Source organism: Dryobates pubescens, chromosome 13 (genome assembly GCF_014839835.1).
Source record: "Dryobates pubescens isolate bDryPub1 chromosome 13, bDryPub1.pri, whole genome shotgun sequence".
In the NCBI taxonomy this organism is placed as follows: Eukaryota; Metazoa; Chordata; class Aves; order Piciformes; family Picidae; genus Dryobates; species Dryobates pubescens.
In genome coordinates, this window is record NC_071624.1 from 28,494,079 (window position 1) to 28,518,062 (window position 23,984).

At 50.1% G+C, this 23,984-nt stretch overlaps 1 protein-coding gene across 1 annotated transcript; it reads right to left on the reverse strand.

The window, feature by feature from the left end:
- Positions 1-2,935: 2,935 nt before the first annotated feature.
- On the reverse strand, positions 2,936-23,161 carry TMEM248 (transmembrane protein 248). Its single transcript, XM_054166486.1, has 7 exons — positions 22,908-23,161; positions 9,854-10,028; positions 7,683-7,965; positions 5,701-5,851; positions 4,717-4,900; positions 4,137-4,280; positions 2,936-3,284 (listed from the first exon to the last, which is right to left on the reverse strand). Exons 2-7 carry the CDS (start codon positions 10,010-10,012, stop codon positions 3,264-3,266), a joined length of 942 nt encoding a protein of 313 aa, XP_054022461.1. The 5' UTR covers positions 10,013-10,028; positions 22,908-23,161; the 3' UTR covers positions 2,936-3,263.
- Positions 23,162-23,984: the final 823 nt, after the last annotated feature.

Here is a 23,984-nt window from a genome sequence, read left to right on the forward strand (position 1 = left end):
AGTAAGTTTCCCCAGCAGGCTGCTTTCATTCCCAAGCAGCTAAACCAGATTAAAAGAAACAACCCAAGAGAACGACCAACCCAACCCAACACGCTGCCCCCACCAGACCAAATCCCAGCGTGGACATTTGGAGCTTGATTTCTCCTGTGCTGAAACAGAAAGGACTTGGCTCAGCTTTTTGAAGGGAGTGGGCTTTGCTTCTTCCTCTTTTTTTAAGCAGTCATATCATGTTGGGTGTTTTCCAAGCAATTCCAGAACTGGGGACACCACCCCCCAATCCATTTCCTACTCCTGCCTTTGGTCCCCCCATCAAGCCACCCTCAGAGGCAACTCCGGCAGTATGACTGCAGGAGGCTGGGCATGAGTGAACAAGGAACAGCTTGGACCATTATCATGAGGAGCTGTCTACCTGTTGGGACTTCACCAGCTCATTGCAGTGAAGCACTATCAGCCCATAGCAGCATCAGGAGAAAACTGGAAGCTTCATTTCATCCTTAAGACTTCAAACTAGGCCACCTCTACAGCTCTGTCTTAACATCCCTGGAGGAAAATGCATGTTCATTAACACCACTTAAGTAACTGAAATGCTCTAAAGGAAACCACCTGAAGTGTTGACTGTTTTGCTTCAAACACTCCAAGGTTTGTGAACTTAGAGGTGCAGACCAGTAGGGTACCACTCAAGAGTGTCTACAGGCAATAAACCAAGGATCTTAAGCCAGCACAACTGAGACTGTGAGATTTTTGACTTGAGTTTCTTCTTTTGTGTAGTTTAGAGGTAAAAGGAGGAAGGGGGGGGCAGGGAAAGCAGCTTGTGTATGCATGCAGACCTAATTATCCTGACAAGAAAGCTGAAAGGTCCATTAAGGCAACCAGTGAGATTTTAAAAGCAGTGGTAGAAATGTCTACAGGAAAAAAACAACCAAATGAGAACTGAAAATGAAGGCTACTTGGTAGGAAGCCAGAAAGAAACAGTGAAAAGGTAGGATGGGAAAGGGAGAAATGCTCTGAATAAAACCTGATTTAAGAATGGACACAGAGAACATTGTGTGTTTTACTGTGTGGTTCCTTTGACCTTCCTCACAACAGCCCTAAGCCCCCTCCTTGTCATTTCTCCCCTGAGTGGCCAGCAGGGAATGCCAATGGGACAGGGCTAACCAAAGGGTCATTTTCAGCTGCCCTTCAGAGATGGATGGAGGATCCCAAAGCGAAGCTTTATACCAGACTCAGGGATTTCTTTTCCCTTTCATTGTTTGCACTTGCCCCAGGCTGTGCAGAGCCCCAGCAGACTCTTGATACAATCCATCTTTTTAGAAAGTTTCACTTTCTAGGAGAAAAAAAAAAAACAAGAAAGGAAAAGGAAAGGGGAAAAAAATGATGGCAAAGCTGCTCTGCAGCAGAGCTGCACCATCCTGGTTGGAGGGCTCAGGATGGGAGGCCGAGTGGAAAGCTTTCCAGGTAAGTCTCTCTGCTGACTGATTCTCTGGCACTCAGCAAACCAAATGGAAAGCAAAATGGAACAAAAACCCCAAACCCAACAACCCCCCCTCCCCAAAACCAACAACAAAACACCAAACCAAGCAAAACCCCCCAAACCCCTAAAATACCAAACCCCCACCAAAAGAAAACCAACCCACCCCCCCCCCAGAAACCAAAAACCCCCTAAGACCTCCCAAAAAATCCCCAACCCCCAATACCAAAACCTCCCAAAACCCCCAAACCAAAAACTCCTAAAAAAACCAACCCCCCCCAAAACCACCCAAAGCCCCCCAAAAAACCCAACCCCCAAAACCCAACCCCCCACCAAAAAAACCCCCAACCCCCCCAAAACCAAAAAACCCCTAAGACCTCCCAAAGAATCCCCAACCCCCCAATACCAAAACCCCTAAACCAGAAACTCCTAAAAACCCATCCCCCCCCAAAAAAACACCCAAAGCCCCCCAAAACCCAAACCCCCACAAAAAACTCCAACCCCCCCAAGAAACCAAAAACCCCCAAAGACCCCCCAAAAATCCCCAACCCAATACCAAAACCCCCAACCCAAAAACTCCTAAACCCCCCCAAAAAAACCCACCCCAACACTCCTAAAACCCCAACCCCCCAAAAAACCAAACCCTGCAAAAAAACCACCAACCCCCCCCAAAAAAAACCCCAACCCCTTCAACCCCCCCAAAAAAAACCTCTTAAAAACCCAACCCCCCAAAACAAACCAAACCCCCAATAGAAAAAACAACTCCCCCCAAAGAAACCCAAACCCCCCCCCCAAAAAAACCCCAAACACCCCCCAAAAAAACCCCAACTCCCCCTCCCCAAACCAAACTAAGCAAACAACAAACCCCCTCCCAACCCCCCCAACAAACCCAAGCCCACCACCAGCCCCCAACCAAACCCCAACCAAACTTAGCACTCTCCAGTAAGAAACATTTTCAAGTGGGGACTTCACTTCTTCATTTGGTTTTGGTTTTCTTCCCCACCCCCCTCCTTGTTGCTTTACTATGAATCAAAGCAGAACTCTGTCCTAAACACAGCACTGCCAACCTCTGAGTTTCTCTTCCTCTGGAGAACAATCAACCAACCAACCAACCTCCCTCCCTCCTCTAAAACGCCGACCACCTTCTTCCTGCAAGCCAGGAGAGCGCGCGGAAGGGAAGTGTTAGGGCCACACGAAACACACCCACACAGCTTCAACTCCCAGAGTAGATTGGAGTGGCTTTGGAAATGCAGTGGGATCCCAGCTCCAAGGTGCCTGGCTGGTTGGAACAACGCTGCCCAGCATCAGACTGGGCAAGCAAAAACAACCCCAAAGGGCAAGAACCCAAACGCACGACAAACCGGGAAACGAAACCAACCCCAACCCGAGATCTGGTGCTTTGTTTGGAGCCACTTGCAAAGGCAACTTAACCTGCCCAGATGCAGCTAAGACCCCCCACCCCCACCCCCCCCAAAAATAATAACAATAATAATAATAGTATCTTTGCTCTATGTAGCCATATCACTAAACATATCTACACAAACATTCGGCTATGTCCACAGGGAAAGACTGAAGGTTTCCGGCCGCGCTGCGCCGCGGGGCGAGGGCGTCGTCACCTGGCCTACTCTGAATATACCTTTATAAATATGTACAAATCAATTACAGGCACTTGAAATGTCTTTGGTTGGAATAAACCAACGTTGCAAGATAATTGTATTCACAGAGTTGTTAGGGCCCGTTCCGGGCTCAGCAGGCAATGGTTCAACGGTTCGCAGTCATCCGAGGGTTGGGGTTCTCAGGCTTCCGACAAAGCCACCTGGAGGGGAAAAAAAGGCAAAGGAAAGCTCTGATTAAAAGGCAAACTCTTCAGCCAGCAACAGTGATGCTGCTTAGCTCCATGCAGCTGGCACAGCTGGCCTTGACTTTTCAAAGAACCTTCCTTGGGAAGGGAATCAAAAGTCAGTCTGAAAGGTGTTTGGTGCTTAGCCGTTTCTAAAGGGCTAAAAACAAAACCACACACACACACAAAAAATATCCCAAATAACCAACACCCACTCCAAAAGCCCCCCCACACCCACTCCAAAAGCCCCCCCAACACCCACTCCAAAAGCCCCCCCCAACACCCACTCCAAAAGCCCCCCCCAACAGGATCACAGAATCACCACGGTTGGAAGAGACCTCAAAGATCGAGTCCAACCTGTCACCACAGACCTCATGGCTAAACCATGGCACCAAGTGCCACGTCCAATCCCCTCTTGAACACCTCCAGGGATGGGGACTCCACCACCTCCCTGGGCAGCACATTCCAATGATGAACAGCTCTCTCAGTGAAGAACTTGCTCCTCACCTCAAGCCTGAACTTCCCCTGGTGCAGCTTGAGACTGTGTCCCCTTGTTCTGGTGCTGGCTGCTTGAGAGACCAACCCCTTCCTGGCCACAACCACCTTTCAGGTAGTTGTAGAGAGCAATGAGGTCTCCCCTGAGCCTCCTCTTCTCCAGGCTAAACAACCCCAGCTCCCTCAGCCTCTCCTCACAGGGCTGTGCTCAAGGCATCTCCCCAGCCTTGCTGTCCTTCTCTGGACACCTTCAAGTGTCTCAAAAGAACCCCTAAAAAAGGGGTTTCTATGTTCTCTTGTCAGGGCCAATATTTTGTTGTTACACAGACTCACCTTTTCAGAGCAGAATTCTGTGTTGCTTTGCCTCAGTTTGGTTGGTCTGCCTTTAATGACTGCATAGCAGAACATTGTGATCACCATCACAAAAAGAAAGTAACTGGTATGCATGAGATGCAGATTGATGAGGGAGCGATCATCCTGCACAGAGAATTGAAACCATTGACTGACAATGCACCCACTGCAAGTTAAAGCAGCAATTACCAGATCAGCACAGAAATGACTTCAGGAATCAACTTGCTCCCCTTCATGCAGCTGGCACAGCTAGGAGAAGGGGCTCCTAACTGGGGCAACAAAGAGGCAAAACGTGCCTCAGGTCAAGAATCCCTAGAGATCTCATAACATCTGGTATATCACAGTGATTTCAAAATACAAATGGTAGTTAATAAAGGCTGTGAGGCAGATGGAGACCATCACACCCCTGGGGTAAAAGACACCCAGCTCTGTCTCAGCCCCTGCACTACAGAATAAACCAGCACTGAACAGGACTGTTGTAGGGTGTGAGCAGAACCACACTCTGCTAAGCCGGAGCCAAGCGTTCGTTCAGCACCACACACAACCCCACCGTGGCACTTACATCTGGAACTATAACAGTTAGCTTGGGGTTTAAAGCATGGTACACTTTCCCAATTGCTCCTTTGTAACACCAGAAGGGGTTATAATCCTGTGCATATTTTGTGTTAGAGTCCCTTGCTGTGGTGAAGATCTTGTACCAAAGCGTGGCATTGCTGTATGTTTCGGGAACACAATGTGGTGGCTGACTGCAGAGAAAACAGAAACAATTCATTAGCATCCTAATTGCCACCCTCCATCTGCAGGCAGGCTGATTTTTAGAAGCAACTCAAGCCCAACAGCAGCATAAAACACAGGTTTGGGTTGGACTTCCCAAACCAACCACAGACACCAAGGCTGAGCCAAAAGGGTGTGTGAAGCCCAGGCAGCTCCTACACCACTCCTCCTATATTAAGGTCAGAATTAACTGCAGCTTGCTGCTGTAAGCCAACATCCCACAGCTTCATTAGAAAACCACTGGGTTTCAGAAGGCTTCACTCAAGTCTTGTGAACCTATCTGGTGGTTCTCCAGGGTATACTGAAGAGTGTCAGAGAGTCTGGAGAAAGGGAAACTATTTTGATGAAAGGTCTGTACCTGCTGGGGTCTGGTAGCAAAGAAGCATTCGGCTTACGCCGATCTCTCGGCAGGGAACAGGATAAGAACCTCAAAGCCAAGCCTTAGATCTCACACAAGGTAGTGAAACTAAATTATAGGGTATCTTGCTTAAATATTCATGGATTCTTTAGTTCCTTGGGAAGTGTGAATCACAGGTAGCTTGATGAAAGGCAGGTAGGGGCTAGAGCTCAAAACATCCACAGAAAAAGCTACTGCTGCTGAAAGAGAGCAGAAGTCTCCCAACAGGATTTTTACTGGGGGGAGGAAGGCAGGGACATAACTTTCACAGTCAACAATAAGGTTCATGAGGAAGCAACAGCCTGAGAGAAGCAGCTGAGGAATGAATCCCCCCCCCGTAGCCAGTTCATGAAGGGATGTTTGAAATGCACTTACACTGTGACAGGAAATACATTGCTGGCTGCTGTCACAGTCATGCAGGTCGTGAAGACGACCTGCTCGCAGTGGCCATGAAGAACACAGTCATCTGAATTCCAGGCAGCTGGCAGGGTGAATGTGATATTGATCTCCTCGTGGGATTCTCTGCCTTTTGAGAAAGAGAAGGGGAGCTGGGGTTTGCTCACAACAGTATCTGAGCAACAATCACCAGGATAAGGACAACACACAAACGACTAAGGCGGCAACCACCACCCGGAATCCTGTCCCTTTGAAGTCATCCAGGATCTTGACTATCAATAAAGAGAGCAAAAAGAAAGTTAAACCCCAAACCAAACAAAGTTACTGCTGGGTGTTTCTAATCAGTGCTGCCCCTGGGAGAAAGGAGCTCATTAGGCTCCTTTCAGAAATTAGAAGCTCACTGTTTAAAGGGAATTCATGCATGTCCAGGCAACTTTATTGGAAAGGAAGATCACAGCTCTTTAGTCTCCCTCCTCCCAAAGGCTTTGTCAGGTATTTGCTTTTGCCCCTGATGCTTACTTTTCAAATTGGAGGTATTTGTGCAAACAGAACAGGTGCCAGCAGATATTGAACTGCAGATTAAGAGGTGTGTGTTAACTCCAGGTGAATGTGTTTGTCCTGACAATAAACCCAGGCTGCTGGAAAGGGAACCTGCGCTCGACAGCTCTTAAAGCAGTAACACAACACCACCACAAAACAGAGTAATGCAACTTAACAGCCCTGGTAAATGTCCCCTCACAAAGTCTCTGAGGTTCAAGACACCTTCAGGCATTAACATGAAATGCAGCCCTGGCTACAAGCTCCAGGAGGTTCCATGATAAATTGCTACTAGTTCTCCACAATCTCTTGTCCAAACTTGATGGCAGGGCAGCCACAGAGCAGATCAGCCTCCTCACACCACAGAAACTGTAGTCAACCTATTTGTTGCTGTTTGCAATACTGAAGCTTGTTCATGGATGAACTTCCCCCCCCCCCCCCCCATGTGGTACTTAATCTCTAATGTATGCACATTAATGTCTTCAAAATACAACTTAAGGACTTAAGGATGTATCAAGAAATAACTGAAGGCAGTCACTGCAGAAGTGCCTCACCCAGGCTCTTCCTAAACACCTCCAGTGAAGGTGACTCCACCACCTCCCTGGGCAGCACATTCCAATGGCAATCTCTCTTTCTACAAAGAACATCTTCCTAACATCCAGCCCAACCCCCCCCTGGCACAGCCCAAGACTGTGTCCTCTTGTTCTGGTGCTTGTTGCCTGGGAGAAGAGACCAACCCCCACCTGGCTACAACCTCCCTTCAAGCAGATATAGACAGCAAGAAGGTCTCCCCTGAGTCTCCTCCTCTCCAGGCTAAGCAACCCCAGCTCCCTCAGCCTCTCCTCACAGGGCTGTACTCCAAGCCCCTCCCCAGCTCTGTTGCCCTTTTCTGGACAACTCAACATCTTTCCTAAACTGAGGGGCCCAGAACTGGGCACAGGACTCAAGGTGTGGCCTAACCAGTGCTGAGTACAGGGGCACAATGACCTCCCTGCTCCTGCTGGCCACACTGTTCCTGATGCAGGCCAGGATGCCATTGGCCCTCTTGGCTGCCTGGGCACACTGCAGGCTCATGTTTAGCCTACTACTGACCAGTACCCCCAGGTCCCTCTCTACCTGGCTGCTCTCCAGCCACTCTGTCCCCAGCCTGTAGCTCTGCATGGGGTTGTTGTGGCCAATGTGTAGAACCCAGCACTCAGATGCATTAAATCTCATGCCCTTGGACCCTGCCCATCTGTCCAGCCTGTCAAGGTCCCTCTGCAGAGCTCTCCTACCCTGCTCAGGTAGAATCTCCTACTAGATCAAGTTGCTCAAGGACACAGAGATCCTAAGCAAAAAGATTTCTCTCCCCCACAGTAAGGTGGTGAATTTTTAGCTGGTTGTGTAGCCATAACTCCAAGTTGGGAAGGTCAAGCCTGGCATACCTGAAAGCCCAATTTGGTGCCCAAAAATGGTGGAACTGAGATGTGTGACATTGCGAGAGTACCCCCCGAAGGGTCGCAGTGGGTCCAGCGTCAGAGTGATTGTAACAGAGATGTTTATGGGGCCAGAGTCCTCCAGGGTCTGTGGGGACTGCGTTGACCTTGCCTGCCCGCTCGTCACGGTGCTCTCCGGGGTCGTGGTGTCGTTGATGAGATGCTTTAAGGTTTCATTCTCAGATATACAGAAGTCCAAATCGTTAAACCTCAGGAGGAAAGTGTTCCAGTCCTGCAGACAAAGGTTCAGAGGATCACCAAGGTTGCAAGAGACCTCAAAGATTCACAGGATCACCAAGGTTGGAAGAGACCTCAAAGATCATCGAGTCCAACCTGGCACCACAGACCTCATGGCTAAACCATGGCACCAAGTGCCGCGTCCAACCCCCTCTTGAGCACCTCCAGGGATGGGGACTCCACCACCTCCCTGGGCAGCACATTCTAACAGCTAACAACTCTCTCAGGGAAGAACTTTCTCCTCACCTCCCGCCTAAACTTCCCCTGGTGCAGCTTGAGACTGTGTCCTCTTGTTCTGGTGCTGCTTGCCTGGGAGAAGAGACCAACCCCCACCTGGCTACAACCTCCCTTCAGGGAGTTGGAGAGAGCAATAAGGTCTCCCCTGAGCCTCCTCTTCTCCAGGCTAAGCAACCCCAGCTCCCTCAGCCTCTCCTCACAGGGCTGTGTTCAAGGCCTCTCCCCAGCCTCGTTGCCCTTCTCTGGACAGCTTCAAGTGTCTCAATGTCCTTCTTAAAGTGAGGGGCCCAGAACTGGACACAGTACTCAAGGTGTGGCCTAACCAGTGCAGAGTACAGGGGCACAATGACCTCCCTGCTCCTGCGGCCAGATTAGCGAGGTCAACATCGGCTGCCGCTGCCCTGGAGCAGAGCAGACCTCGACTTCAGCCCATCCTGCTGGCAGTTCCAAGCCATTTAACCAAAATTACATGGCTCACAAAGCAAGCACAAACACCACTGTGGCTATCTCAACAACAGGACAAGCTGTTTACAGAGTCAGTTGTGGTCAGTCCCCATGCTGCAGCAGAATCTCCTCCTTCAAACCACAGGAGGAATACCCTGACTCGGTCTGCTCTCACCATGCTCAGGGTATGAGTGCTTTCTAGCAAGGTCTCCCTCCTTATAGTAGTAGTAGACAAGAAGTTTTACAAACATGCTAGCTGACACAAGAGAGCAGGGGAAAGAAAGGCTTCCAGCCAGAGCAGGGAATCAGAGAATCACAGAATGCTAGGGGCTGGAAGGGACCTTCAGCAATCATCGAGCCCAACCCCCCTGCTAAAGCAGGATGACTTAGGGCAGGCCACACAGGAATGCATCCAGGTGGGTTTTCAAAGTCTCCAGAGAAAGAGACTCCACAACCTCTCTGAGCAGCCTGCTCCAGGGCTCTGCCACACTATAAAGAAGTCTCCTCACATTGAGGAGGATCCTTCTGTGTTCCGGCTTATCCCCACTGCTCCTTGTCCTATTAGTGGGCACCACTGACAAGAGCCTGGCACCTTCACCTTGACACCCACCCCTCAGGCATTTATAGACACTGACCAGGTCCCCTCTCAGCCATCTCAAGGCTAAACAGGCCTAGGCCTCTCAAGTCTCTCTTTGTAACAAGAGGAGGACCCATGTCAGGTGATTCCACCTCCTCCTGGAAATAAACCAAGACTGCTGAACCCTTCCCACCAGCAGCCTCTGCCTTATGAAATCAGAGGAGGCATAAAGGAGCACAGGTGTTTGGGGGGGCTGCTCTACAATGTTAACTTGTGGGGGGCAGTTTCCTTCTCATTTTCTTCTCTGGTTATTGCAAACACTCTTTGGGACAAATCTGGCTTCTCAGTACCACGGCTCCAAACATCAACAAAGCTCAAGGCAAAGCTCAATGCTTAGGTGCTTTGATTTGAGACCTGGTCTCCATCATTATTGCTTCGTGGCCCCACACACACTTGTTACACATTATCTCATGACCTTCCCCATGACTCTGCACACCCCTATGGGAGGGTTCTTGGAAAGAAGGTGGGGGGGAAAGAAATCACAACCTCCCCTAACTCCTTAGCTTTGGGCCTGCTTTCCTAATTAGCATTCCCAGTGTCTAGCTCAGGAACTTTTTGTACCCACCTCTGTCATTTCTGGTGACTTGATCTCCTTGATTTTGAAGAAGTAACCCAGGGTGAGAAAAGCTATTGCCATAGCACTCACACTGATCATAAAGACCACAAGTGGAGGTCGACTGCTGATGTAGACCTTCAGGTTCTCCAACAGGTTTATGTTGAACATTATTCTGATTGTTCACCTGCAAGCAAAGAGTCAAAGAGAGTGACTGGGCTGTGTCATACAGGGTGGGGGCTGCAGGATCACAGAAGACCAAGGGAAAAACCACCACTGGAATCAGGCATTACATGAGATTCAGTTCTGGGACTCTGCACTGCTGACTGAACACACACCTGGTACGCCTGAAATAAAGCACAAATCAAGACACACTCAACATCACCTCCTCAGTGCCTCAGACTGCCAGAGGGGAACAAACTGTAAGAAAGGAGGACACCTTCTAGCACAGATAGAGAGCCACTGATAAGCAATAAAACCAGTTCCTTTCCTTCCCCACACCCCTAGGGCAGGATATTCACTGCTGCACTTGAACTCCAGTAACAGCTGAATTCATCAAATCCCAGTGCAGGTGGAGCTGCACTGCAGCCCCCAGATCAAACTCTCTACCATCCTTGCAGCAAGGCTGAAGCTTTAAAGCTCCCACTTCACTCCACCCTCAGCTCCAAAGGAGTCTGCCTTCAAAACAGGCTCTCAGAAACAGCCTGGTTGAGGTCTCTGCAGCGAGAATCCCGTGGTCAGAAACACCTCACACCAGCATTAGGCTGGAAGATTTCTTTCTGTCCTGCTGGATCTAGAGAACTTCTACTCAAGTCAAGGGTAGACTTTACCCTTGCTGAGAAAACATACTGAATCATTTCTTTTTGCCCAAAGTGTAAGAGTGTGTCTGACACCCCTTCAGAATGTTCCTCTGCAGGGCAGAAAGACCCAAAAAATCAATTCATTGTGTCAGCTTCCCCACCTCCACTCACACAGCAAAGCAAACAGCCCTGTGTTAAAGGGCAGCCTGCAGCACCTGCTTCAGAAGCTCTGCAAGGTTGGACCTTCAAGCAAAACCTCTTTGTCTTACCTACAATCCAGGTTGAGCAGGTTTTTAACCCCAAATAAGCCAGAAGGGCAGCAATTGTTCCTGGCAATCTGTTGCTTCTCCCCAAGATTCACAGGAAAAGGCAAGCCTCAAGACCAGCACTTAAAGAATTCAGCACTGCAGTGGTTAATGTGTGAGCACTCACACAGATCTGAGAACATTTAATCAAGGCAGGGACTCTGCTCCCTGCAGGTCTGGGGGATTCTGGTGGACTCTTATTAGAAGAACAGCTCATTTCCAATCCAGATGTAGCAGGGCTGAAGAGTGGCAAGTTTGAGGATGAGAGAGGGAAAGGCTTTGAGAAAGAGGGCAAGGGAAGGAGACAGCAATCTTTGATCTGCTGGTTTAAAAGAAATCAAGAGAAGGGAAAAGGACAAGCTGCCAGACAAAGTCTTCTTCAGATCCCACAGTGTACAATAACTTCAACTTTCTTGTCTATACTTGAGATTTTACTGGCAGAAATGCTCCTGTTAAGAGTAACAAGAGGAATATTCACTCAACCTGCCAAACTGCCCCAGAGAGGGGAGAATTCAACTCACTGAGAGGAGACCCAAGGTCTTGTGGCAATAACAGAGACTGGAGTTGTCCACAATGACTTTCCCCTGTCCTCCCCACACCTACTTGTCCTCCTTGGTGAAAGCTGATGAAGTGCTCACTCCAGAGCACAAGTTCCCATGCTGGGTTTAGTGTTTTGCACCATCAACCACTTTCCATCCCCTCTGCAAAGACCAGGAAGGCCAGCAAGACTTCATCAGCAAGAATGGCTCAGTGCTGCCAACATGGCTGTGCAAAAACACTGTGGCCTGAAAAACACAGTGCAGGGAAAGGACAGAGAGAAGGGGAAGAGAGGAAAGAGAAGGTGGTGATGATAAATGTGCACCTTACCAGAACTTCTATCTTTGTCCAAGACCAGCTGTGCTACAGCCAAACAGGCCAGTGAAGGTGTCAGAACAAGGCAGGAGTGAGAGCTGGGAAGAATCACGCTGGGTGCACCCCACACTTGTGCACATTCTCTCTCCTACCTTGTCCCTGGCAGCAAACTCTCTACATGAGCCCTGGTTAAAAATCCCAAACACTCCACCTAGAAACACTGGAAGCACATGTTGAGATGGAGGGGAAAAACCAGATGATAGAACAGAATCAACCAGGTTGGAAGAGACCTTCGAGACCACCGCCTCCAACCTCTACGATGATCAGAAGACAACCCAACAGCAGAGCTGTGTTCAGCCTTCCCTTCTGGAGTGCCTTTTGAAATTAGCACCACAGATGCAGGCTTTATTGCAGCACTTCATCAAAGCTGAATGTCACCCACAGCCCATACAGCACTGGGAGTCCTTTTTTTTCAAGGGGCTTCCAACAGCTCCATCAGCATTGCCTGTTTACCACAGGGTCTCAAAAGAACTCAGCCATAAAAACTGGATGTGCTGAGAAACACACATATGAAGGGAAAAACAACCCAAGGCCAACAAAGCACCAGCATATTTGGGCTAATATTTTTATGTAAGAGATCACCAGCTTTTAAGTGCTGGGTGCTTTAATATGCTCCCAGAACCCCACGGCTTTGCAAGCAATTAGGAAAAATGCTCTAAGCTGCAATTTCCCCAAGCCCTAATGTGCCCTTGGAGCATGTGGGAGAGAAAAGGGAGCAACTGTGGATTGCAGGGCTACAGCTGACAGGAAAATAGCAATTGGAGATGGTTAGTGCAAGCCAGAACTAGGATTCATAGGTTCGTGGAATGGTTTGGGTTGGGAAGGGCCTTAAAGACCACCCAGTCCCAACACCCTGCGCTACAACAGGTTGCTCAAGGTCTCATCCAACCTAGAGCTGAACACCTCCAGGGAGGAGGCCATCCACAGCCTCCCTGGGTAATTTGTTCCAGTGTCTCACTACCCTCACTGGCAAGAATTTCATAGTATCATAGAATGAGTCAGGCTTGGAAGGGACCACAAGGATCATCTAGTTCCGACCAGGCTGATCAAGGCCTCGTTCAGCCTGGCCTTCCTGGATCCAAGTTGTTCCAAAACCCAAATACCACTGATGAAAATGGGCATAAACTCAAGCCTTTCACATGTGCATAGTACAGTATCATAGAATCAGTCAGGCTTGGAAGGGACCACAAGGCTCATCTAGTTCCAACCCCCTGCCATGGGCAGGGACACCTCACACTAGATCAGGCTGGCCAGAGCCTCACCCAGCCTGGGCTTAAACACCTCCAGGGACGGGGCCCCAACCACCTCCCTGGACAACCCATTCCAGGGTTCACCACTCTCATGGGGAAGAACTTCCTCCTCACCTCCAGCTTCATTCCATTCCTCCTAGTCCTATCACTCCCTGACATCCTGAGCAGTCCCTCCCCAGCCTTCTTGTAGCCCCCTTCAGATCCTGGAAGGCCACAATAAGGTCACCTCAGAGTCTGCTCTTCTCCAGACTGAACAGCCCCGAGTCCTCCCAATCTCCAGTCTAAACCTGCTTTCCTCAAGCTTCAATCCATTCCCTCTTCTCCTATTGCTACAAGCCCTTCTCAAAAGTCCCTCCCCAGCTTCAGGTACTGGAAGACTGCTCTCAAGTCTCCCCAGAGCCTTCTCTTCTCCCAGGCTGAACAGCCCCAAGCCCTGCAGCCTGTCCCTATAGGGGAGGTGCTCCAGCCCTTTGATCATCAAACTGCTGGAGCAGGTCCAAAGGAGGCCATGATGTCCTTAATGCTGGGAGCATCAGAAGTGGACTTGATGGTCTTGGAGGTCTTTTCCAACCAAAGCAATTCTGACTCTGAAAGGAGGGGTTAGTTTTGTAGCCCTGGTAGGAGGCATAAGGAATTGCTCAAAGGAAAGAAAAGCAAACTAGACCTTACTTGGTGGGGGGGTGGGGGGGAGAGAGGAGGGGAAAGGTTTATTTGTTTGGGGGTTTTGCAGGGTTTTCACACTGCTGCCTGAAGAAATCTCCCCTTTTTAAAGGCAACCAAGTGCTCAAGTAACACTAATTGCCAGGGAACCTGTGAAACAGAGAGGTGCAGGTAACCCACAATGTCTGTTCCCAGAGGATTTTTTTAGGTGGGATCTGGTTAATCATCCACACACTTAAAGTGCTCCTTCCTGTTAGAAGCACAGCACAAATGCAACTCTTCTACCAACCAACAACTTCCTCCCTGTAAATGAATAACCTAAGGGGAAAAAAAAAAACAAACCCAAACCCAAACCCACCAGAAAATAAAACCCCCAACATTTAAACTTTCAATCCTTTTTCACACAGCTCAAAAAGAAAGCAACTGCTCTTAGCCCCTGGCAGGTCAGGAAAGCAAGATCAGGTTTCACTTTTTTAGCTAACTAAATAATTTAGAAAGCAGCTCTAATAACTGCTGCCCTGCTTTCCTCCACCCCCAGCTAAGCTCCCTCAATACTCCTGCAATAAAAATCTCTACAGTCAGCCTAAGGAGGAGCTCAAGCACAACGGGAAGAATGGAAACTGCCAGCCTGGAACATTGGCCACCAGCTCCAGTTGTAATTGCTCTGCACTGAGGTTTAGACAGCAAGATTAAATGCCAGGTTCAGGCAGAGTTACAGCTGATGGCACTGGCTGGGAAAACACTTGACAAGCATTGCAGGGGTATGGTGCTCTTAAATCAGGCCCTGCAAACCCCAGGAATTCTGTGAAACAGTGAGCAAAAGGTTCAAATGGTGAAGGGTGGCAGGCAATCCATAACTGAGTGCCAGGCACACAGAACTGGGCAGCCAGCTAAAAACGGCCAACAACCACTCGCTTGGGTTCACAATTTAGGGACTCTTCCTCCAGTACAAACCCCAGAAACTGTGTTAAACAGTGGGAAAACAGGGAAAGCAGGGAAATAGTATAGTATCATAGTATCAGGCTTGGAAGGGACCACAAGGATCATCTAGTTCCAACCCCCCTGCCATGGGCAGGGACACCTCACACTAGATCAGGCTGGCCAGAGCCTCACCCAGCCTGGGCTTAAACACCTCCAGGGATGGGGCCCCAACCACCTCCCTGGACAATGCATAACTGAGCCCCAGGCACACAGAGACCTGGGCAGCCAATGAAAGAGCAAATAATCACTACTTCTACAGTTCTGGGAGTCTTCCTCCAATACAGCTCGAGCCCATACACAGCAACCTCAAAGCAGTCATGTTTTAAATCCCTCCTGATTGACAGCTGGCTGAACAAGAGCCAGCAGTGTGCCCAAGTGGCTAAGAAGGCCAATGGCATCCTGGCCTGCATCAAGAATAGTGTGGCCAGCAGGAGCAGGCAAGTCATTCTGCCCCTGTACTCTGCACTGGTAAGGCCACACCTCGAGTCCTGTGTCCAGTTCTGGGCTCCTCACTTTAAGAAGGACATTGAGACACCTGAAGGTGTCCAGGGAAGGGCAACGAGGCTGGAGAGGGGTCTTGAGCACAGCCCTATGAGGAGAGGCTGAGGGAGCTGGGATTGTTTAGCCTGGAGAAGAGGAGGCTCAGGGGAGACCTTATTGCTCTCCACAACTACCTGGAGGGAGATTGTAGCGAGGTGGGGGTTGGTCTCTTCTCCCAGGCAACCAGAACCAGAACAAGAGGACACAGTCTCAAACTGTGCCAGGGGAAGTTTAGGCTGGAGGTGAGGAGAAAGTTCTTCACAGAGAGAGTTGTTAGCTGCCTGGAATGTGCTGCCCAGGGAGGTGGTGGAGTCAGCACCCCAGGAGGTGCTCAAGAGGGGATTGGATGTGGCACTTGGTGCCATGGTTTAGCCATGAGGTCTGTGGTGCCAGGTTGGACTCGGTGATCTTTGAGGTCTCTCTCAACCCTGGTGATTCTGTGATTCTTGCTTTAAATCCTTTCTTGGTTTAAATCCCCTCCTGCTTACATATGAGAAAGAGCACAGAAAAGGTCCTTTCTGAAACAGACCTGTGAGGTTTTCAAGAATAAATTGCAAACAAGGGGAAAAACTAAATAAATCTTGAAGTCTATTGCACAGCACCAAAAAGTCAATGAAATGAGTCACAGCAGAAGGATTCAATTCCCATTGCAGGGCTTAATATCAAAGGAAGCACATTCCCAGCAATAATAAAACCATCCTGTGCTGTACTAAAGCAGGTATTAAAAGCAGAATAGAAGGGAAAAGACCACATGAATGTGAAAGAGATCAAAGCAAATGGCTGACAGGTTTTGCAGCTATCTTGCCATCTTTCCACCAGAAAGCATAAAATGAGGTCATTTCCTTGGGAATATTTCCCCTTCTTGTGGTGCATGGAGGATTGTCAGTCTAGAGGAGAAAAAACATTTGGAGAGAGGCTTAAAGAATAAGCTTAGAATGGCTTGGAAGGGACCTTAGAGGTCTGCTCCAACTTCCATGCCATGGGCAGGGATGCCTCTCAACTAGACTCAGCTGCTCAAGGTCTCATCCAACCTGGCTTCGAACACCCCCAGGGAGGAGGCACTGACAGCCTCCCTGGGCAGCCTATTCCAGACTCTCACCACCCTCATACTGTAGAACTTCTTCCTAAGATCCAGACAGTTGGAAAAGACACCAGTCTAAACCTGCTCTCCCCCTGCTTCAGACCATTCCCCCTTGTCCTGTTGCTGGACACCCTTATGAACAGTCCCTCTCCAGCCTTCCTGTAGGATCCCTTCAGGTACTGGAAGGCAGCTCTAAGGTCCCCCTGGAGTCTTCTCTCCAGGCTGACCAACCCCAGCTGCCACAGCCTATTCTCATAGCAGAGGGGCTCCAGCCCTGGCATCACCCTTGTGGCCCTCCTCTGGACCTGCACCACTGAAATATCCTGCGGAAGAAAACCAGGTGGAAAAGAAGGGCAGCAACCCATTGCTAACCCCATCGAGCCCTCACATTTCCTAAGCCTCAGCATCTTGTCACACATAGAAGCATTTCATCTACAGCTGTGCACTTCAGTTTATTTGTAGATCAATCACATTTTCAACGATGCCCCAGCACCAGCAGCACAAGGGGGGGGGGGTAGGAGATGGGTCACCCCAGGGTTAACCACTTGGAATGAGCCAGAGAGCTACCCACAGCCACAAATCAACCCAGCTGCGATTTTGTTAGCAAACCACCCACAAATAACATGCAAACAGAGGAATGGTGTTGGTCTCAAACTCAAGTGCCTCTCAGTTAAGAGCACTGAACAGCAGCAGGTACCAAAAATACCTCTGATTTAGTTTTCCTCTCCTCAAATTGCTGTCTGACACCTAGGGCACTGAAACAGCAAAGCACAAAGAGATCACAGTTGGGTTAACTGTGAAGCACTCTATTAATTACATGCCCAAATGCTCTGTGAAAGCTTTATTAAAACTAATTAATCAAAATGTCTGTATCTCTAATCTCCCCAGCCTAGCTGAAGTAACCTCAGCTGTCTTACAACTGAAACTAAAGCCTCTGCTGCTGCTCAGAGCAGCAGCAATTACCATCCCTCCCTCTTTTCATAAGGGAAAGAAAACAGAGTGAAAAAAACACCCACTACAATTAAACAGAGGCTTCTGAACTCACCAGAAGGTTGCCCTTCCATGCCCTGAAATGCATTATTAATTTCTACTACACAAACTACCAGGAGCTTTTACAGCCAGTTTCTTGCAGGAGCTGGGGAAGGCTAATCAAGGGGGTTTATTCCTCTTTTAAATCCATTAGAATGGCACAACATAATATTTGTATCATGGGGCAAGGGAGGAGAGAGAGGGGCAAGGGAGGGGAGAGAGGGGCAAGGGAGGGGAGAGAGGGGCAAGGGAGGGGAGAGAGGGGCAAGGGAGGGGAGAGAGGGGCAAGGGAGGGGAGAGGCTTCCTACTGATTTTATAGGAGGGCTGACTTTACCATACTGGTATCTGGGGAGGGGGAAGTATCAGGATCTCAGTTGGTTGAGTTCAACTTTGTTTAGGAAGCACATCAAGACCCTGCAGGGTGAAATTGTTCAGCCTAAAATCCCTGCCAGCAGCAGAAGGGGCAGGCAGGGCTGACTCCTAGGGGAGTGAAGGGAAGGAAATCCTCCAGAGCAGAGCACTTTTTCTGTCCAAACGATCCCCCCTCCTGCTCCTGTCCTTCAGTGTTAAACAAACACAGCAAAGCAAACAGCCTATATTGTAGTAAATGCCACCAGGCTTCTTCACAAAGCAGAGGAAGAGAAGCAATCAAGACCTGTAGAGGAAGAAAGCTGATGTAAACACCTCCTTCATGGAATCCTACAACTGTTTTGCTTGGAAAAGACCTCTGAGATGGATTCCAACCACCAACCTAACCCCACCACGGCCTTTAAACCACATCCCCACTTTTCCTCACCCCCTCCAGGGATGGTGACTCCACCACCTCCCTGGGCAGCCTGTGCCAGTGTCTGACCACTCTTGCAGGGAAGACATTTTCCCTAACATCCAACCAGTGCCAGCCCACTGCAGCCAAATACCCCAAAGATCAGCAGCCAGATGGGAACAAACATCTCCTCCTCTAGGAAAAAGCACCCAAGGGGAAGATGACAGTGAATGAGCTCAACCTAGCCAGTGGCTCATCAGTTGGCTGAGCTGTTTTATCCTCTAAATTAAGTTTACTCATTAAATAAAGATATTTTTTTTTCCCCCCGCAGCTTAGAGCCTGGAAGTAGAAAGTGTGGCAGAAAAATGGCCTGGCCCAATGCAAAGAACACAGGCAGAAGATACTGTGCAGCACAGGAGGAGAGCAAGAACATCCCCTGATGAAAAGGAGATTCCTTCCTCCTGTTATGCTGATAAGGGAGTCCAATTATTAAGGGCAGCAGATTATTAACAGAAGCCTGAGAGCCTGGGGACTTGCAAGAAAAGAATGAGGCAAACTGCTTCATACTCACACCAAACGTTTCTTTTCACCTCCCAAAACACTTTCCAAAGCATAACAAAGCATTTCAACATCCCCCAGAGCTTCCTAAACAGCCAACATCTCAGTTCCACCCCTAAAACAAAGCCAAGGAAAGGAGGTGATTTGGGCAGGAGGAGATGTTAGTCCCTTTTAAGGATCAAATCGATACTGAACTTCAAGCAGCCAAGCTCCTGACTGTAACTCTGGATCAAGAGAGAAAGCTTACAGTGAAAAATGGGGGAGTCAAAAAATGACCAAGGAAGATAAGGAGGGCTCAAGTGTTACTCAATCTGTGTATGCAGCGTTCCCAGGTGCTGAACAGCCCTTCCCAAATGCATGCTGCAGTTCACAACCTCTGCAGGGGATTTAACACCAGCACCCAAACAGCGTCAGCTGACGCTCCTGGGACAGCAAAGGCAATTTTCATTTACCCCTGAGAGAAAGTTGTGCAGAGACAAATGGAAACAAGTTCCAAATGCTTTCCCTCCCCCTTCTTCTTTTTTTAAATGCCAAGAGTATTTTTTAACCCATCAGGCATCAGAAAAGGGTTAGAGAAGTATCACAGAATCACCAAGGTTGGAAGAGACCTCAAAGATCATCGAGTCCAACCTGGCACCACAGACCTCATGACTGAACCATGGCACCAAGTGCCACGTCCAATCCCCTCTTGAACACCTCCAGGGATGGGGACCCCACCACCTCCCTGGGCAGCACATCCCAATGGCTAACAAGTCCCTCTGGGAAGAACTTTCTCCTCACCTCAAGCCTAAACTTCCCCTGGCACAGCTTAAGACTGTGTCCCCTTGTTCTGGTGCTAGCTGCTTGAGAGAAGAGACCAACCCCTTCCTGGCTACAACCTCCCTTCAGGTAGTTGTAGAGAGCAATAAGGTCTCCCCTGAGCCTCCTCTTCTCCAGGCTAAGCAACCCCAGCTCCCTCAGCCTCTCCTCACAGGGCTGTGCTCAAGGCCCCTCCCCAGCCTCATTGCCCTTCTCTGGACACCTTCAAGTGTCTCAATGTCCTTGTTAAAGTGAGGGGCCCAGAACTGGACACAGTAAGTCAGAAGTCAGTCAGACAGAAGTCCTAAGCCAGGAAACACAAACGATGCGAGGAAAGCGTTTTTGAAGCGGTTCAGCGCACCCTAAAAACCTTTGACTTCTGCTAAATGCAAAAGCCACAATTAAAGCTGTACAATAAGAGTAAAACCTAACCTCTGTTTGGAAACTTTAAAAGAGACATTTTGCTGCCAGCCTGTAAAAAACAACACCCCAAAAAGGCAGCCCTGTTTGCCAAGTGAGCCATGAGAAACAGCACCGCTCAGCCGCAAGAGCCCTGGCTTGGGCATCTTCCAAAGCTTCCAACTTTAACAAGTCAAAGTCATGACTTCCAACATGACTTGTCATAATCTGAATCATATGGCCTGCAATAAAACATGCAAAATTAAGACTCGAGGATGTTGGAAGCGCTAGTTAAAACAAAACGCAGGTTTGGTTACTGCTGCTTAGCAGGAGGAGCTGGGAACGGAAAGCAAAAGCCAAACGGTTTCGCTTTATCGGATCCGGCCAAGTTTCACGGAACCACACTCTGTGTAACTTGCCCTGGACAAAGGCAGTTCACTGAAAGGGGGATGAAAAGTCCCAGCAACAGTTGAAATCAGCAGAAACTTCAGTGACCAATTTGAGAAGGTCAGCGGTGGACTCCCTTAAAGCCACCCCTCAGGGAACGCGGCGCAGAACTGCAAGGAGAGGAACGTGCCAGGCAAAGGCTCTTGAAGCTGTGATGAGAACTGCTGCTCGTAATGAGAGCTGTAAGGAGACAAGAGCTGCAGACAGATACACAGCTTGAATCACAAGCTGAAAATGAGTGACAGGCTGAGGAAATGGCAGCTTCAGTGGGCATGGCAAAATAGAAGAGTGCTGGATGGAGAACGAAGGTAGCGCTGGCTGTGCAAGAGGAGGAGAAGAGCCAGCAGCCGCTAGCGAAGGAGAAAACACAACCAGCAGCAAACCCAAGTGCAACAAAGGACTTGGGCAACAGGCTATGGCAGCAATAAATATCACCAGGTCTGCACACTTCACCCCTGCTGGTGAACAGAAAGGGGATTTAAGTTTGCCTAGCCCAAAGCCACGCCGTTAGCAGTTTCCATCTTACAGAGAGACAGTTAACAAACCTCAACCAGCCAGGGCACTCGCATCTCCTCCCAGAGCAACCCGGGGAGTTCCGAGTCCTGGGAACCAGCTTTCTTCACAGGTCAGAAGGATCCTCTCAGAAGATGAAACTCCCAACACAGACACACCTTTGGCAGAGGGGCGTCTGGGGAAAGTAACCGAGTTCTGGCAACCACAAGCTTCATGAATATTTAATTGGAGGCTCGTGGGATCAACCAGCTTCGTTTCTACCAAAAATGTTATGCTACTTAATCAGAGCTAAAGAGCTCTGCAGGAATCCAGGCCGGGGTGTTTAAGGAGGGAGCAGCTCTCCTGTGGCACACCGTCTGGCTGGCTGTGCAAGGGTGATGGACGTGCCAGGCTCCTGTCGCTTGCCGGATGCGGCCGGCTCACACAAAGGACACCGAGGTCTGTTTGTTCGTGCCCTCAGATGCTCCTCTCCACCGACCGAGCACAGTGCCTACTCTGTGTTATCAGGCAGCATTTCAAGTTCCTGTCTTTCAAGTGGTAAAGAAGAATCACATTCCACCGGCCCTGAGCCACTCCTCAAATCAGGGGAGGCAACAAAGCTACCGAGGTCTTTGATGGGCCTCGGTCTAGGGTCAAAGAGCATTGCAGTCTTACAGGCACAATTCAATATTATCTCTGCTCAAGCTGCCTACAAAAGTTATTTATCCCCTGTCCTGTGGGCACCTGCTGACCAGAAATTGGACAACAGCCGTTGTCTTGTTCCCAGAGCAGAGGGAAAGCAGGAGGATGGAAGTGGCAGTACCTCCCTAGATGAACCTAGAACCCTTTTGTACATCCAACCTAGAAGCGAAAGGATTAGTACCATATATTCCCTATAAGTCGACTGCATATAAAACCCCATTAATGATTCACCACAAAGGCCAAGTTCAGCCACGACAGGCTTCCATTCCACGACACCCTTCCAACTCCCAAACTTCCTCAGAAGTTGAATAAGGCTGTGAAGGGTAATCGACGGATTCTTATCTAGACACAAGATTTGTCTAACAGAGCACATTCACCTCTAATTACCCCAGCGGAGCTAATCATGCAAATAAGTTTCCCCGAAGACAAGCCCTTGAAAAGCAAACAAAGGGAAAGAGGAAGCAAAAAACCCTAACAGAGCTGTGCCGTGGACTGGCCATTCCCTTGCCGGGCAGAAACACTTCCCAGGATGTCCCTTTCTGTGATTATGATCCACGGCTCCAGTTCAGTGCTAGGGAGCTCGCAGCCATGTTCTAGGCGTGAGGCACCCGAGACTTAGGATCGAAAACCATCATGACATCTTTAAGCAAGTTAAACCGAAAGCATGAAAGTAGTTAAAATATTAACATATAGCGAATAGCTGGGGGGGGGGGAAGCCCAACCAACCAACAAATTAATCGCTGTTCTGGAAGCTATTTTGAATCGGAAGTATTTTTACTGCTACCGAAATTACTCTTTCTTGCTATTTTTTTTCGGGTGCGATGCCACATCTACAAACGTCAAGCTAACAACTTTAAATGTATAGCTAAAAGGAAATAAACCGTCAAGCCAGAGTAACGCTGAAATAGATCCGTCGAGCCGAATCACCCCTGTTAGCGGTGTTGCCATGTAGCTCCGAAAACAAACTCCCCGGAGCCGAGGCTCTGCGGAGGGGGCAGCAGAGGAGGCTGCGTCCGGTCCCGCGGCTCTGCCTGCGGCCGTGGGGCCGAGGCTCCGGCAGCCGCTCCCCCAGCGGCTCGCACCGCGCTCCCCCCGTTACACAACCATCGCCGTAACGACCCAAAGCTCCCCCCTGCTGCCCACCCACCCGCCTGCAGGATGCCGGCGTCGAGGCCCGGAGGTGCTCCCGCCGCTCACCGGTGAAGAGGAAGGGAGACGACCCCACATCTAGCGCTCCCGGGCCCGCAGGCTGGCGATGGCCGGGATTCCCGAGCCTGGCACGGCACGGGAAGCCCCCAGGCCCACTCAGTTTCAGTTGCAGCCACAGCCACCCCCATCCCCATCTTACCGGCGCCCGAAGCGGGGAAGAGGCCCCCGGGCCGGGCGGGTCGAGGCCCGGAGGCAGCGGCTGAGCTCACAGGCGGCGAGGCTGCCGTGCGGGCGGGCTCTGCACCATCCTCCTGCCCTGACCGGGGCTACGGGGAGGGGGCCGGACGGGATGAGGGGGAAGAGGCCGCTGCCGGCGCAGCTGCCCGGACACCCGCCTCCGCCTCCTCCTCCGCCGCCGCCTCCCGCTGCTTCCGGGACGCAGCCGTGACCTCTCACCCCAGCCGCGCGGACGGTGGCGCGGGGGGGACAAGATTGCTGCGGCGCCGGCAACGTGCGGGCGGAGCCAGGCGGCGGGCGGTGCCCCACGAACGGCAGCGGAGCCGCACGGCTGAGCCCGGCCGCTGCGCCCCACGAGTGGCCCCGGCCCGGCTGAGCGGGCACTGCCAACCGGTCGCGCTCGCTGCCACACCACAAGCGGCAGCTCGGGCACGTCTCCTCTCGTCCCGCCTCCTCCCCGTTGTCTCCTCAGGCTGGAGGCGGGGGGAGGTGTTGGTTCACAACTAATTTGTTCATAGATACTATCTGATGAGGTTTTGCAGCACCGGGGTCTCTCGCTCTATCTTATCCCAGACTTGCCTGTGGGACCACGAAAGCAATACGACAGCAACACCCAGAACCAGGCCGCTCTGTTACTGCTTACAAGCCCTGAAATGGCAGAGCAGCTGCCCCGCTCAGCCAGCAGCACCTGACAGCATCCACTGCACAGCGGCTTGCCCGCTCCTAATTTTTAGGGATACTCTGCAGTTATCATTAGGGCAGCTGAACTACCTTACTTTTAATCAAGACAAAACTGTTTACCTGTTTTACCTACAGGCTGCTCATTTGCCTAATAAAATATTGATAAGGGTTTAAAGCGGTCACTCAAACACGAGAATGCAAATTCCACTGAGAGGTGCTCCCAGCGTCGTTGCTACTCGGAGCAAACCACTCCGGGTTGCTAACTGCTCGATGGTGGATGGAAATCCATCTTACCTGCCTTATGGGGGACTCAGAGGCTTTGTCTGCTGAAAACGCTCCCACTTTCATGGGTCGATAA